Source organism: Phocoena sinus, chromosome 19 (genome assembly GCF_008692025.1).
Source record: "Phocoena sinus isolate mPhoSin1 chromosome 19, mPhoSin1.pri, whole genome shotgun sequence".
Taxonomy (NCBI): Eukaryota; Metazoa; Chordata; class Mammalia; order Artiodactyla; family Phocoenidae; genus Phocoena; species Phocoena sinus.
This window is the reverse complement of record NC_045781.1, coordinates 47,805,696-47,823,659: the sequence shown is the minus strand read 5'-3', so window position 1 is coordinate 47,823,659 and position 17,964 is coordinate 47,805,696. Positions and strand designations below refer to the sequence as shown.

General features: G+C 38.3%; 1 protein-coding gene across 6 annotated transcripts in view; it reads right to left on the bottom strand.

Moving 5' to 3' along the window:
- Positions 1–17,386, bottom strand: part of CNTNAP4 (contactin associated protein family member 4) — a 259,598-nt gene extending 242,212 nt beyond the window's left edge. For all 6 annotated transcript variants that reach the window (XM_032613290.1, XM_032613293.1, XM_032613297.1 and 3 more), the window contains exon 1: positions 17,302–17,386. In XM_032613290.1, coding sequence (XP_032469181.1) covers positions 17,302–17,386 — 85 coding nt within the window. The remainder of the gene's footprint in view (positions 1–17,301) is intronic.
- Between the last annotated feature and the right edge of the window lie 578 nt (positions 17,387–17,964).

Below are 17,964 nucleotides of genomic sequence, written 5' to 3'. Positions count from 1 at the left end.
CATTTTGAGAGCAGAGTCTGTACATCTTTATATACCTGTTTTCTAGCACATGCTTCAACATGGAAGGCACTTGGTAAATGTCTGTTCAATTACATTGAAGAGCAAGTTGTAAAATTTTAATCAACTTTTGCTTTTCTATTTTGTCTAGGTCTTCTTTTTACACATCAAGTGACAGATACTTCAACCCAGACTGTATTTGTCCTGAAGCCTTTAAACAACCCAACTAAAGGAATTCAACCTTTTGTCAGAAGGAGCAAGTATTGAATCTCTACTTTCTAAGACATCTGGGTGGGGTGGGGGTAGATATTTGAGTGGGAGACAGGAAAACATAGTTATCAGTGATGCAGAAGAACAGTCCACAAAACCTTCAATTCAGGTTATGTTCCTGTTCCTGCCAAAAATAAGAGATGTCATTAAAATGTAACAACATGCGATGCCAGAAAGTACTCTGTGTGAGCGTTCTTTCAGACAGGTTTTACTCAGTATACCACCATGGCATGGATTTTTATAAAATATTGCATTATACATACCACACACAATCTCAAAAAATTCAAATATGATCCTTTGTAAACAGAGTGGGGAAGAGAATGAAAAAATAAAGGGAACAAATATAAGTGAATTAAAATTCCTTATTCAGAAAGAAAGCAGCTACATACAAAAAGCATATTACACTTTTTAGAATACAGACACAGTTATAATAAAGTAAAAGCCAATAACTGGAATTGGCTATTCCTCGACCTCACGTATCTCTACATTCAATCAATCATGACATTCTGTCAGTCTTACATGTTCACACGGAACAAGTCTGTCTCCACTGTCACTGTCTCAATTTATAGCTCTTATTACTTCTTACAGGAATTAATTCACCCGCTACATATCGGATTCCGTGTTCCCAAGACAGACTCTATTCCCCTTCCCTCATCATTCCTTCCTTCATATTGCCAAGAGTTTTAACTTTACAAAAGACAGATCTAATCTATGTCACACACGTGTACATATAACGCTTCTAACAATAAGAGGATCCCCTAGAGAGTATCAGTACTTAGGTCTTTGCTTTACTTATAAGCCTCATGACCTGGGATGCTTCCTGACTATTTCTTTAGTTTCACCTGCTGCCACTCCTCACTTTCAGCCAGTCCTTCTCTCCCTGTAGTGCCTTCCAATGCTCCACGCTTTGTGAGGCTCCTTCAGACTAGAACGTGCTTCCCCCTACTTCCCCCTCCTGGCTCTTCTGTTTGTCCAAGAAATTGCTTTCTCTGGTGTTCTGCCTATAACCAGCCCAGAAGCCTTGTATTCCTTCCTCTCTCTCATCATGGCGATCACACTGCTGTGCTTGTCTACAGAACTAGAAAGTGGCAATGTTGAGCTTTAAGCCCAGGGTGGGCTAGTTAACAGTTAGCCAAAACAGCAACTGAGCACATTGCGTGTAATAGAACTAACCACCCTATAAGCACCCTGAATAGTACTGTACATTTTCTTGTAAGAAAACCAAAACCTTAGGCATAAAATATGATCTCAAAAGCCTTTAAGTATCTGGGAGTCAAAACATCCATTCTCAACTGTTAGCAAGAAGTTACCGATTCTGACCATTGTAACATTTCAAAGCCACTGATGCTGCAGACATGTGTAATGATAGGTAGCACAGTGTACAGGCTTACTAAATATCTGCTGAGTGAATAAATGAATAAAAGGAGCAGAGTAAGGTAGAAGCCCAGGAAGCCTCAAAAATTATAAGAGTAAGGAACACTTTAATAGACTGAATGAACAATCACCCCACCCAGTGAAAATTGTCTGTATGAAACCAAATATATCCAGGCAATGTAAACATTATTTCACTAAGAATTTTTATAATATTCTTAGTTGGTATTTCTTCTTTCTTTCTTAGGTATAATTCTCTAAATCATCAGTGCCAACTGAAAAATAACCAGAGTCCCAATGAGTGCAATTATAGGGGTCATTTAATATGGAACATATTCACCCGGTGTAATTCATGGGGACAAATTTCCAAACTCATAGTCAGTGAAAAATATAATAACTCATCTTATATCAACTCTACTAATATTACTGGTCATATACTGATTTTTAAAGGAAATGAGAGGAAACATATAGGTTACCAAATAAATCAGAATGGCGTTACATCAGGAATCTAGATTGAAGTGAAGTGTGTATCACGGCCTACTTTTCATCTGAATTACTTTAAGGCATGTCTTTCTGTCTTCCCCAAATGGTTTGGGGTCCCTGACTGGCAAGGATTTATGATTTTACCCCACTAGCCTGACTAGGGAAAAAACTCACGTGTCGTTTTAGCGGTTGAGTAGATGGATGGATAATTTCTTTACCTACCACACTCACCCTCCAAAATATAGAAACTCCAGGGTAACTCTGATATTTCTTTTGCTGTGCATCACACTGGAAGCTCACTTAGAAAATAAGCAGAACCCCTGCAATGGCAACTGTTAGACAGATAGGTACTTACTCTGTTTATATCTCTTACTTTTAGAAGAATGTAAGGCTTAAGAAATTCTTATTGAAGAAGAAGGAGATTACTTGAATTAGCTCTATGTGTATTAAATAAATTTAATTAGTTAATTTAAAAAAAAGTCTTGTTGAACATAAAGAGTAAAGACTGATCACAACCTTCAGTTCCAGCCACTCTGCTAAAAATGCTACATTCAGTTCTGGGCATCAATTGTATCTTTTAATTAAAAAAAAATAAAAACAGCGCATTCGAGAAGATGCAATAAATTTCAACTCTCAGATTAGCCATTTGCTTGCAGTATTTCACCTCGTATTTGACTAGCAGGTGAAATTAAATACATTTATTTTCAACAATATCCAATTAGTTCCAAGCATATAGCCTTAAAACTGTGAAGATATACTTTGTGAAAGGTTGCCTAAAGTGCAGTCACAGAAGTCCACCTAAAAAAGTGGATTGTACAAATTAAGAAGAAATTCATTTCAGAACCAATTAATTAATGCCCTAGAAAATCGTTTTCCCTTAATATTTTTTACTCGTGTGATTGGGAAGATAGAAAGAAAACTAGAAAGCATTCAATATTATTATACCTAGAACTAGAAAGCTCATGAATATTGTTATATCAAAGATAATATTGAAGACTTCCCTGGTGGTGCAGTGGTTAAGAATCCACCTGCCAATGCAGCGGACATAGGTTCGAGCCCTGGTCCGGGAAGATCCCACATGCTGCGGAGCAACTAAGTCTGTGCGCCACAACTACTGAGCCTGCGCTCTAGAGCCCAAGAGCCACAACTACTGAGCCCTCGTGACACAACTACTGAAGCCCGTGCGCCTTGAGCCCGTGCTCCGCAACAAGAGAAGCCACTGCAAGGAGAAACCCGCGCACTGCAACAAAGAGTAGCCCCCGCTCGCCACAACCAGAAATAGACTGCGTGCAGCAATGCAGACCCAATGCAGCCAAAACTAAATTAATAAAATAAATTAATTTAAAAAATAATAATACTGAAATGGTGATCTCATGGATTTTTTCGATAGAGCAAATTTTTAAGGTGTAGTGTATCGCTTGTGCAGAGTAACGAGGAAATATTAAAGAGAGCTGAGCTAGATGAATAGGGGTCAGTAGTCAAAGAAAGAGTGAGACACAAAGTGCTCTGAATCTCTCTGATATTTTTCTTTTTCAGAAAGAGATTGGGATTAATGAACACCATTCAAAGGCATATCAGATATTTCACAGAATCATATCCACTCTGGGAGACTGGCTTAAGGGGTATTGGTCCTGGTTTAGCTGTGGAAACAGAGTTCTCATTCAAAATTGTAAATCTGAAGTTTTTCTTTTTCACTGTGATCTTCATTAAATACAGGTTGCTTTTCCTGATTAAGGAGGGAATAAAAGTAGGGAGGAATACTAATCTGTTTTGTTGAGATGTTGAAATTTTTCTCAAAAAGATGGAAGAAATTATTTTTTTAAAGGAAGACAAAACCGGAAGACGCCAGAAAGAAATCAAAATCAGTACCAAGGGAGGAGTGATATGGCAGTTAAGAGGTTCTTTCCATAAACAGTGACTCATGCCTTCTGGAGAAGACACTAGGCTCACGGTTACAACTGAAAACCTGCACTTGCAGCCGCCTATCAGAGGCCACGGGCACCAAGCTCCTGAGAGACACACATGTAGGGATGATCGGTGATGCTGCTGAGGGCTATAGAGACGAGACGGCTGTGTGTGTAACTGACAAGACCAATGGATGAGTGAGCAGGTTTCCTGGAGGGTGACAGATGTGCTCCTGCGATCTGTCGAGTGTGGCAATCTCTACCCACCACCTCTGATTCATGTTTGAACAAATGATACAACCGGAAGAGACACAGAACCATCTTTAAGTGTTATAAATTCTTGAGCAGGAAAGGGAATGGTGTAGACAGTTATTGTGTTAAATTTCTCCTTCCAAAATAAATTTAGGTTTTCACTGAAGTGGGGCAAAGACAACTGAACACTTCATGACACTGACATGTGTAAATGGCTTAAGATCCTGTGATCTTAGAGAATTACAGGAATCTTAAGATAGCCATATACTAGAAACAGACACTGGTAGACTGAGAAACTTTAAAAATAAATCAGTGAACAACCAATTGGTTCTTAACGTTTAAATAAGAGCATATCCACTTGATAAGTTACGAAGAACCATTTAAAAAGACAAAGAATATTTAGCCACAAGAGAAATGCACTGGAGATGATGGAAAAGCATGCATAAGAGAAAACACTGGTGTGAACAGATGCTACATTAAGATTGAGTGAAACAATGTATGGCGAACATCTGTCCCAGTTCCCAATACTAGGAGAGCATTCTACAAATTTTAAATTAGACAAATTTTAAATTGAATTTAATACTAGGAGAGCATTCTACAAATTTTAAATGATTGTGCATTTGTTTTACCTACGTTGTGTTTGGTTGGTTTTGGCTTGACAAAGAAAGCATCCCAGGGAATAAAGGGAGAATCTGCGTGCTCTGGGTTTTACAGATTAGAAGTGGAAAAGTGCCAGAGGAAACAAACTGCAAAATCAACTTTTGGGAAGGGGACATGAGAAACACAGGAAGCAAATCACAACACAACTGGGACTCGGTAACATAAAGGAGAAAAGAATTTGGAGGGGGATAGCGGGATGTCAGAAACTCTCTGGCAGAAGCAGTTAGAGAGCACCAGGCCCAGATAAAAGGCAAGAGAGAAGGGTCAGGGAGTGCAAGCGTCTGTGGCAACCAGGCAGTGGGGGTTAGCGGAGGAGCACACTGTGCGTGATCCCAGCAACACCACTGAGGAAGGGGTCCATCAGAAGACAGCTTAAAAACTTGTAAGATGACTTCACTCACTTGACAGGTTTCAATAGGTCAGAGCAATATCTGTCTCAAATACCAAGAGAAGATATGTTTTATTCAGGCAGTTGAAACAGGGAGAGCACTTCCTGTGGACTGAATTATGTACACCACCCCACCCCTCCCCCAAATTCATACACTGAAGTCTTAACCCACCATGTGACTGCGTTTGGAGATAGGACCTTTCAGGAGGTAATTAAGGTTGAATGAGAGCATAAGGGTGGGGCCCTAATGGAATAGGGCTGGTGGCCTTATAAGAAGGGGAAGAGACACACCAGAGAGCTCCGTTTCTGACTGATCACACACAGAGGAAAGGCCATGTGAGACAGTGAGAAGGTGGCCATCTACAGGCCAGGAAGCAAGGTGTCACAGGTATCAACCCAGCTGGCACCTTGATCTTTCATTTCCAGCCTCTAGAAATTTGAGAAAATAAATTTCTGTTGTTTAAGCCACCTAGTCTGTGCCATTTTGTTATGACAACCCTAGCAGACTAATACAGCACCCAAAGGGAGCGTATTCCTGAACATGGGGAAGGAGAGGGGTTTCACAGAGGCAAGAAACAAAATTGCAGAGTGCCTTGGTCTGGCACTGTTGCAATCTTGCAGAAAGGAGCTGGTTTTTCTTTGTGATTTGAGCTGTTCCAGCCCCTTAGAACCTGTTCCTGGAACTATCGACTCAAAGAAGGAATTTAGACAGAATGGATAGGTCCTTGGGTATCAGTGAGCAAGGGTAGGGAGTTGTCGGTGGAATTCAGAGGAGAAAAAGTTACACTTATATATACACTGGGTGACGTCTGATACTTTACTTCAACTCGTAAGGAAGAGCTTGTTGATAAAATACAAGTGACAGAATCCTTGGAAGAAAACAGGCACATTACCTTATAATTTATCACACCAGGGAGGGAACCCTGAAAACAGGCAAGTGTGGGTTCTAATACTCAGGGGAGGTGCTCTTAAAGGCTCACGGAGAAGATGAGTGTATTCCATTTCAAAGAGCAATGGCTTTGGCATCGTGAAAGTTGGGTTCAAATCCCAGGTTACCCTTCCTTACTCAGTGGCTTTGGAAATACCTCCTACCTCCTAAAGTTCAGTTTCCTTGTTTGTAAAATAGTGATAATAATGTCTGCCCTCCAGGCCTGTGAGGTACACTCCACCACCTTAGAGTCCACAGAGCCCAATGCAAAAGGAATATTTCTCAATATTAATGATAACATATGTCATGTGTGGAAAGCTATGAACTATAAAATAATAGCAATGAAAGTCCCAAATGTTTACCATGAGGAGGAATAAACATGAGAGGAATCTCTAAAAAATGATGACATTTTACAAGAAAATAATCTTTAAAAATGTGTGCAATTAAAAGAGGAATATAGGGCTTCCCCGGTGGCGCAGTGGTTGAGAGTCCGCCTGCCGATGCAGGGGACACGGGTTCGTGCCCCGGTATGGGAAGGTCCCACATGCCGCGGAGCGGCTGGGACCGTGAGCCGTGGCCGCTGAGCCTGCGCTTCCAGAGCCTGTGGTCCGCAACGGGAGAAGCCACAACAGTGAGAGGCCCACGTACCGCAAAAAAAAAAAAAAAAAAAAAAGACCAGGTGACAGAGGCTAGAGGACACTTGCAAGGGGGCAGGTTTGTCAGGAAGAAAAAGCAATTAAAACAGACGAAAGGGGAAAAATATAAGCAAATTCAGAGGAGGAAGATATTTGTTTGCTACGCTAATAAGTTTGGACTTAATATACACCTAACAATGAAATACAGCTGAGACAAGACTCGCTTTCATTTTGATAAAAACCTTAAACATTGATTAAAAACATCAATTCATTATGTCAGACACCTAAAAATATGATATATGTGTAGTATTTAAAAATACTGCATGAGTCACAGGAAGTAGTGAGGGAGGAAGGGGACAGCTGCCTCGCAGGTCTCTCAGCCAAATCAACCCTGGCAATCGCAAAGATGACAGATGCCACAGCCAGATCATCCTCAAATCCAGGGAAGTGATCACGGAAGGCTCAGTTTTGCTAACTCAGAAAAAGAGGGCGCTGCTGGCATCTTCTCTAGAGAATGCGTCAGTGATTAATGATACTACATACATTCTTCTCATACTAATCTGTTTCATATTGCGATTTGTATATATAATTATATATATATATAATAGAGAGAGAGAGAAAGAGGGGGAGAGAGAGAGAGACAAGGCAAGCACATATCAAGGCTTTTAAGAGATGAATATGATCATTTACAAGGCTACACCAGCAAATGACTCAGTTTTATGCATCAAGCATAGAAAATTATTGTGATCATAATTTTATTCTTAGTACCCAAAATTCTACATCATATTTTTGGTAGCCTCCTTTTTCCATTTCTGTAGTAGACATTTGACTATGAAATATTTTATCATATTCCATTTTGTGATTAGATCCTATAGGTTGCTATGAATTTAAGAAACCAAAAGTTATCTTCAGTGTTTGCTCTTTGCTTTCCTACATGTACGCTATTTCTTTTCCCGAATTTTCTCTCTTTTGTGTGTTTTAGGAAGGACTACACATCTTATGATACTTGAAGTTGTGTTATGACATTTTACAAGGCGCGTGATGTTTTCTTAACAGTGTTATAATACAGGCTCATGCTAAAGTACAACAGTTCAAATAAGCACGGAAATCATACTCACAATGGAACAAAAGAGCCTAATTGAGCAGCTTTATAACCTTGTACAGAATTCCCTCACCACCACTTTAGATAGAATTGCTTTTATTTTAGCAATGCTCTTTTAATTAAGTCCTAAACATCTAAAACATGGCAAATGTAAATATGTATTATAAATCCTTAATTATGAGGATTGCTAAGCATTCATGCAGCTTTCTGCCTTGGAGATAGATTCTTTTTGTTCAAAATCCGCCAAAATTGAGAGATAAAAGTGAATGGATGTGAAAAATGCAAAACTTTGTTTAGACTGCCCTTCTCTTGGTAGCAGTATCACTTTACCACATTGTCTTCAAGAGTTAAATTATGTTTCAGTTTATCTAGCGGCTTTTAAGTCAAAACCTCTCCTGCCATTTTCTGCCTTTGTTGCCATATTCAGAAAGACTAGCACCCCGAGACTGACTAGAAGTTGAATTAACTATTGGGGATCCTGAGGTCTTCATGGCCTTTGCCTAGAAAATAAAGCACTTTGGGATCAGAAAAGGGCAACACTGTCCCTCTGCTTGGGATGAGTTTAAACTGGATCCAGAAAGACCTCTTGCTATTTTTAATCCCACATACTGTTTTAAAACTATACAGGAGACTATTCTGGTATAGTAGCAATAAAATAAAAATCTTATCATGTATCCCAACAATATTTAATTGAAAATGTGCCACCTAGGGGATTGTCTTCCATTTCTCTGCCGACATGGCCTGTTTCCCAGTCCCTACCCAAAGTATCTTCCAACATATGCATGCACGCTCGCGTGCACACACGCATACACAGACACACACGCTGACAGTTTCCTCTCAGCAATTCATTTCCCTCACAGACCACTTTGCATTTAGTTCCTTTCTTCTGTTTGGTTATCTACTGATGAACATTAAAAGACAAACACATATCAGTATCTTTGAAAACCAAAGACAAGTCTTGAAGATCTAAATACATATTCAATCTTTTAGAACAAAGCTGTTAGTCCAGAGAGAAACTGAACTTTCTCAAATTTTCTCAAAAATCTCTCTTTTGAGTCTGATACACAAAGGTAATTGGTTTACATTAACAGGAAAATGTGGGGTTCTCAGCTGTGGGCCACAGGGTCAAATGTCTGTTCATTGCCATCCAAGCATCTCCCAACTCCAAGACTTGCAACAAATTCCTAGGAGAGTTTATCAATGCCCTTCAACGGACATTCAAAGAATATCTCTCGGGACTTCCCTGGTGGCACAGTGGTCAAGACTCCACTCCAGTGCAAGGGGCCCAGGTTCAATCCCTGGCCAGGGAACTAGATCCCACATGCATGCCTCAACTAAGAGTTCATGTGCCACAACTAAGGAGCCCGAGTGCCACAACTAAGGAGCCTGCCTGCTGCAACCAAGACCCAGCGTGAGCAAATAAATAAATAAAGTTTTTAAAAATATCTCTCTGTAGGTTATAACTTCAGAGTAACTGAATTAATGAAATTACAGGTTGTAGTTTGTCTTAAAACTATACAATAAATGTAATTTAGGAAAGCAGTTGAATTTATATATTCACATACTATTTCTAAACTAATATCGACCTGTGACCTCACTTGTAAGTACCATATTTGCCAGTGAGGGAAAAAAAATGGTTACAGAAACAAATATGTTTTTTATAATTTAGAAACACATACCATCTTATTCTAGAGCACTGCCAAGTAATAAGAGGTACTCACTAAATAAAGTAATTAGAGCTGTAGGACAACTGATACATATCACACCCTTTTTTTCCTTTGTGATTTAAAAAACTTAGAGGTAAATTTCTTCACTGTTCTATTAAATACTTAGAGCATAAAAAAAATTTATAGTTACTAATTTTAAACTACTTAAAATGTCAAATGTTTTTAGGCTGCACTCACTTTTCCAATTATTACATTGGAATGACTCATTAACTGTAACATAAATGGGCTCATTTTTACCTCTTTTATGCTATTTCTCTGGTTTTATGACCAGAGTACCACTTTTCCGTGAACCATGATGAAAATGCACTGGGAGAAAAAAAAAAAATGAAGCACATACCCTTTCTCTTCCAAATACCAACTCACCTCAGAAGAACTGAAGTAATAATGACAATTTGTAATGTATTTTGCATGTACATTCTTTACCAGTAAGTAATACTGTAGTTTCAGGTACCATGTATGTGAATACCTTGGCAAAAGACATGCTTGCAAAAACTTTATCCTCTGAAAGTCAATTGGGAAACAAAAATATCTTTACTTGTGCTAGTAGCATATCAGATATGGTGTTTACCAACACAGAGTCACCAAGACCCTGGAGTGATCAGTACCGTGGAAGGTCTAAATTCATAGATTATAAACAAGGAATGATAGTTCTAGAAGTCAAATAAATAAACACATGTATACATACATGCCTAACTGAAGCACACAGCCAGATAACGACAGCCTTAGAACTCCTTGAAAAAATTCAAATGCTGGAATCTCAGACATCAAAGTTTCTCCCAAAAAGTAACTAAGAAGATAATCCAATGGTCAATGACATCTTGATTATTTAGAAATGCATTTATTGTAACTTAGTCTTATGGGTAAACTATCCATTATTCCTCAAGAAATTTTAAACTTTAAAAAAAAAAACTCAAAGACTTTAAATTACAATATTAATATTGTGGGTGAATTATTCATTTAAGTATATTCAGTTAATTGAGGCTTTTTGATGAGTTCATTCTTCCTTTAAGGACTTTCAGTGATAAACACGAGTTCTTCTAAAGCTCCATAATTTTTTGTCTGCAATTAGTTTAGGGCATTTATTTCTCTTTCTGAGATTTTCCTTTTTATAGGGACCCAAATCAAACTGACCTTAGCATGTGATGCTACAATTCAAGACATGTTTTTAAAGGTCTGTTTGTTAAAGAGTGTTTCTAAAAGTTCCCACCTGAAATACCCATTAAAACAACAATCCATATATTCTATGAGAATTCACCCCACCACCACCAAGAACACAGCTCAATTCACCTCATGATCGTGGTTAATCCATGAAACATCCCCTATTTTAAGCACATATTCTGTGATGGGTCCATCCTTCCTTATCATACAGTTAACTTGAAAAACTGCAATAATTCTAAATAAATAGTAAACAAGTTACTGAGGCCAAGATTTCTGAGTCGATAAAAATGAAAAAATAATTAAGCTAAGCAATAATGGAAACACCAGGCCACTTAAAAAAATCAAACTCTGCATTATTTAATATTTCACCAGAAACAGTCACCTACAAATCTGAATACACATATCTGGGATTTATGTAACAATGCTGGATAAATTCTTATTATTCTTCCTACTATTTTCAGGGCCTGGGTCATTCTGTAAACTTTCAGTCACAACAGAGGAAAGAAAAGATTTTTTTAAAAGGACAGAGAAGAACTTCTCAAATAACCTGACTAGTCAGTGATATGATTCGTAAGTTGACAACATTAAGGTCCCAATACAATTTATCTAAGGTAAAGGAGATTCAGATTCTAAATACAGTATCAAATTGTGACAAAGCGGTGTTTGCAAAGCAAGACTGATATTCTATTGTAAAAAAGTTCAGAACCGTGTAATGCAAGTGTCACGATACTTTATCATCTATTTACCATGGAGAGTCATGAATCCCATCATCATTCTCGTCCACACCCAGAATAAGTCACATTAAGTAAGCTATATGAGACGGTCCTAGGCTGTCTTTGATCTGGAAATTGGTCTTTTGATAAGACAGAAATCTTCATTAGTTCTGCACCATTGTAAACACTATTATGAAAAATAAATCATTTTAACATATGGCCATTTATTTTGGGGAAAAAATGCTACAGTGAAATTTCAAGGAAAAGAATTTTTAAAATATTATATCGTATCATATTTTTTAACTTAAACTTCTAAAAAAAACCACTGTAGTAAAGAGTATAATGTAAATAAAATGAGGCCACTCATCAGTTCTTGGAAATGAAAATTAAATACAACTCCAAACGGACAAGGCATTTACATAAAAATTAATTATCTTGGCATGAGTAGGTAAAAGGCACCTGCTTAATTATTATGAATTATCAGTGGGCAGGGCTTAAGTGAAAATCTATTTTTCAATTTATTCTAGAAAGTTTGCCAATTTCAGAATTTTTAGGAAGCTGCTACTGTAAAAGTCATAGGGACAAGGGCATTCTTCCAGTAAGATGATTTACTCCATCCAATTAGTGATTTCAGATGCATGTTCCTCATTAGTATGGAGTGGAATATTTTACACTCATGAAAGTATAAAATAACAACAGAATTTTCATTCAAAATATCTAAGCTGCAATTACGTATACACTTTATTGAACTTCTTATACTAAGGGGATTACTTGAGATTGAAAGTGTCTCTTTAGCAGCCAAGACTGCTGAAACTTTGCAAATAGTTATAAATAATTCATACGCATGGAAATAACAAGATTTCTGAAGAATAGTGTCTTTAAGAAGACACATATGAAGAAGATGCTAATAAAGGCTTCTTCTGTTATAGCTCCTGGCAATTGTAGCACTACCTTCAGCACTTCAATCCCTGAGGAATGCATCTGCGTGCTAAATAAAGACTAAATTTTATCATAGCAGTATATAATTTATCTACTATCCAAGTCACACCATTATATTACATTGTGTATTATTTAAGTCAAGGGTCAATGAACTTTTTCTATGAAGAGCTAGAGAGTAAAGAATGTTATTTAGGTCCTTGTATAACAAGGAAATCAATTTTAAGATAATTTTATTGATAAAATTAAAAATATAATAATAATTGAGTATGAATTTTTGCCATACTGGTCTACTAACGAGAAGAATGAACTAAAATTTGAATTTCATATAATCGTTTTATGCCACAAAGAATTCTTCGTTTAATTTTTTTCAAACATTTCAAAATGCAGTAAATCAACTGTACCCCAATAAAAATTAATTTGAAAAAATTTGAAAAAAATGTAAGAACCATTCTTAGCTCACAGGCTACTACACAAAACAGGCAGTGGGCTAGATCTGACCCATGGGCCATATTTTACCAACCTCTGAACTAAATATTACATTATCTTACAAGTGACATTATATAATTCTATTAGTTTGTTTTCACCGAAAAGGTAAATTAATTCAATCTTGATATAGAGATTGACTTCCATAAAGGAATTGTTTACATGATATGTAACAAATGATACAAATTCTGAAATTAATTTTAGAAGACATAAAAATGTTTCTTACTTAGGTTAAGCACTAGGTATCACATGGAAGTCCTGTGTTCGATTCCTTGTTGGCTATGAGCTGTGTTATCTCCATAGCTGGAGGCTGCCCTTATCAGAAATGATTTGGGATGCATACTATCAGGAAAGGGGAGAACGCACCACATTGATGAAAACAAATCAGTATTGCTGTTAGAAGAGTGAGTCAAAGTTCAGGCTCACCTTTATATCCAGAGGTCAGCTACTTATGTATTGCAACTTGTAATTGTATTTTAACAGTACTTTACTGTTTATATTAGTAATTTTTTGCTATGGAAAAGAATTTGGGTGGGGAGGAGGAGGAAAAGAAGAAAGTTTCTAGAAAGAGGTACAAGGCTGAATTTGAACAATTTGAGAATCTGTCCAGTAGCATTTAGGTGGCATCCCAGAGCCCACAAGAACGATCATCTACTCAAGTCATTACCTTCAACTTTTGTTAACTTTAACATATTCTTTAGTGCTTCTTTCAGGGTAGATATCAGATACAGCCTTTATTCCAATTACGGAAAAGAAAGCACACAGCGAGAAATTAACTTCTAATTATGTCATTCATAAGCTACTTGTTAAGCATTAAATATTCTCAGTATACCTGAAGCCAGAGAGCTTCCATCACATGATCTGCAAGAGTAAAAATAAAAGCAAAACTCTTAGTTGACTTACACCTTTTCTTCTTTTACAGTGTCCACCCCTCCCCCAACAACGTCTTAATGCTCAGAAGGAAACTGTGGGTTCATAAGAGCAATTTAAAAATAAAGGGACTTCCCTGGTGGCGCAGTGGTTAAGACTCCATGCTTCCAAGGCAGGGGGCCCAGATTCGAGCCCTGGTCAGGGAACTAGATCCCACATGCATGCCGCAGCTAAGAGTTCACATGCCACAACTAAGGAGCCCGTAAGCCAACACTAAGGAGCCCACCGGCCGCAACTAAGCCCCAGCCCAACCAAAATAAATAAATAAATGAAAATAAATATTTTTTTAAATAATTTAAAAAAATAAAGAGGTGACTCCCTTTTCAGTGCATGTATCTTATTAGCAAGTGAAGAAAGCAACAACAGCCTGTGCAGCTTATCAAAGAGCAAGCCCTACTAGGAGGATCTGTTTCTAAACTTTCACAGAAGGAACCCTTCAATATAATAACACCTTGACCAGAACAAGGAGGAAAGACCTGGGGCTGGTTTCAACGTTTTTCATCTTTAGTCAGAAGAGGAGTCAGCAGTCACCAAAGATGTGTAAGCACACGCATCTAGTGGTTTATGCATCTTCATATAAATATATACATATGTTCACAAATCATTGTTATGTAAATGGCTGCCACCATGCCTACAAGTAAGGCAATTGTGTACTCAAATTGTGAGAGTTCTTGAACTCTTGGTGCCTCTCCAACACACACACATAGATACACCTGAACATGTGTGTGTGTGTGTGTGTGTTTGCACAGAAACCTTCTAATGTAAACTTACCCTGTTGATTAATTAGATCAACTAACATTCAAATTAAAGTGTACCTAATCCCTGAGCTGTCCCTGGTGTATAAAGTCCTGTCCTGTGTAAGCTTTCATACTGGCGGCCTTGGGCAGTCTTGGGCCGACTCAGTGGATAGCAGATTTGCTCCTGGTGAATCAGCTGTAAATAGAGGGAAAATGTCTTTGTATTCACCCGAGAGACTGACCTTTAATTTCCTTTATTTTTATTCAGTTCTCCCTGACTTTAATATTGGTGTTCAAGATTGATTCATGTTTTAATGTAAAGTTTTGTCCAAAAGAATTACTGGAGCTATTATAATACTTTAAAAACACTTATGGTGGTTGATGGTCACTTGTCACTATGCTGAATTACAACCTTGCTGGTAAACATATAGACTTGTTCCTCCAAAAAAGATACAATACATGGAGTACCATGACTTGGTAATAAGTGCTTTGCTTTCTTCCCCCCACCCCCCACAAAATACGAATGAAATAAAACTTGGCAAATGAATTTTTTTGTTTTATATCTACTGCTGCAAATTATACTGTCAATGTGATAGTAACAAGAAATTACTAAATGCACCTTTAATTATCTGAAGTCATTTAACTGCATATATGACACTTTAAGAACAGTCAACTCTTAACACATACGGTAACCAAGAATTCCAACTTTAATATTTAAATGTTCCTAATAATTTAAAATGCTATAGGTTCTTTAAGTTAATCAAATGTTTAAAAGAGCATTAAACTACTTCCTGAAGAATAAACCAAGGATAAAAGAATACAGAATCAGGATTGAAATTTTAAGTGTCAGGAGAGGCCCAGCCAGAGCTAAGCACCCATGAATATTCTGCTCTCCTGAGATCTTCTCAGCAGCTCATCTTTCCTTTGAAGAAGATATATTACAAAGAAGCTATTGAAGGTCGATCTGCCTTTTATTGGACTTCAAGAAAATAAACAAATGTGAACAACTAATAGCCCAGTCAGTCACATCAGTCAATTATAAACTCAAACAGTCAGCATATTGGAAAGACAAGACTGCCTCTAGGCCAGACTTAAGCGCTGCTTTCCTTAAGGGAAGGATGCTTCAAATGATGTGCTTTACATTGTAAGAGTGACCTCTAGTGCTTCCTTTTTTGCTGAACTTCGGTAGTTGGACGATGAATTTACTCATGCGTTTTCTACAAAACTTTCTGTGTGTGGGGGGGGGGGGGTCTGTGTTGTTATTGTTTGTTTGTTGTAATGTTGGTCAAATGCTACTATTACAGCATTCCAAGATTTTGATTAGGTGAAAATATGCACATTTTATTGACTCATGGGATTCTTACACCCCCAGATTAAAACAGAAGCTAAAACAGTGCAACGTCCGAGTGAAGTTCTCTTCTTTCAGAGTGACAGATATACCACACCATTAAATGAGCTAATACTGAACGGAAGGACGCAATCACAGTGGCCATTCAACGTAAACGAGCATTTGGCTTGTGCCAGTAAGGTCATTTATAATGTTCTTCCCACATCAGAGTGCTTTAGCGCGCTCAAGGGATGTGCCATAGCAAATGCCTGGTTCCTGGCTTATTTGTGTCCCCCAAACCTAAACCTGCTTGAACTGTAGTGACATAAATTCCTGACCAGGCCTCACAGCCCTTTCTTGAAAAGCAGATGAGCTTTTCCTTTAAAGTCCAAGAAAGAGAGAAAAAGTTGTATTTGCTGGGCTTGTTGATCATTCATCAGGGAGGGAGAAATTCTCCAGTTTAGAGATTTTAGGCCAAATGTAACTTTTAAAACTTCTTATCTCTAATAAAAAGTGGATGAAGGGACCTCTGTCAAATTATTTTGGATGATACTTAAATTAGAAATAAGGTCTTAATAAATCTTCCCTGGGACCATTAACTCAGAATCAGAATATTCAATCACAAATTTATAAAGTTAAAAATTCAAGAATAATACTTTTGAAAAAAGCACCTGAATGTATTTCTTTAAGCAAGATGTAGGAATCAAGCCCCCGTGTTCAAGTCTCATTCTGGTGGCAGTGAGGACACAATTCCTAATATTGAGGTTCACCTCTACCAATTCTGCCCCTGAATTCTGCAGTATGTTTCAGTTATTATCCTGGCATCATTCTAAAGATGCAGCCAGCTATCAGTCTGCCAAATTGCAAACTTCAGAAATCTAAGCTAATGTAGCATAATGTAAAGTCTGCCAGTTGTTTTCCTGTTAGACATAATTCCAATAAAATTCAGGAAACCTAAAAAAAGGAAGAAACAAAGACATTCACAGGCTATTCCATGATTAGGATGACGATTTAATGTTTTACTAGAACTTGAGTGTTCTCAATGAATACACAAAGACAAGAGGACAAGATTCTGCTCGTAGACAAACAGAGAAACGATACTTTGCATATTCTGACCAGACCAAGAGGAAAGACATGTGTAAACCCAGTCGTATTTGCAAGATTTTAAGTGATGCTTCATTTATAGCAATGTGCTTTGCAGCAATTCCAGCTGCAAATAATAATCATAAAAAACAACAGAATTAAAGTTTTGCAGAGAGGCCCCCTTCAAGTTCTAAATCATTTGCTGTATACTTACAGGAATTCCCAGCTAAAACCCTGTTCCAATTTGGAGTAGATAACAGAAGTAGCGTCTTGAGAACAGCTCCGGTGACAGGCCTCATGTTCACATTCATTGGGCTCCCCCAAAAGATCTTGAGTGGCTCTCCGAGGGCTCCAGTCCCGCTCTCAGTCTGTCTCCCAGCTCTGTCTGGATTTTCAGCACCTCTGGGTGTCTTGGTCTCTCTACCTCCTCCTCTTCCTTCTCTCTCTCTCTCTCTCACACACACACACACACACACACAAACACACACACCACAGCCCTGACTGCTCACTGAAAAGCGCTCAGCATCTTTCCGAACGAGCATCCACACTGCCGAGGCCACGCCCACTCCTCGCAGCCGTGGTCCCAGAAATTGGCAGCAGCAGCGTCCCTCCTCCAAATTCACAGCAGCGCTCAGAGCTCCGCCGGGCGCTGCGCTGCTGATGAAAGCTGGACTTGGAGGCGAGGCCTGCCGCGGCTGGGCCTCCTCGGGGCTCCCTCCCCTCTGCTCTATTCTTCAATAATCCTTAACCCTTTTCTCCCCTCTGGAGATGTCCGTGGGGGGAGGGGCGAGGCGGTGGAACCTCCTGATTTTCTGCAGGTCTTGCCTTCAGCAGAGCCAGTCAACATACTGAGCTAATTCCTGATTATCCGGGAGTG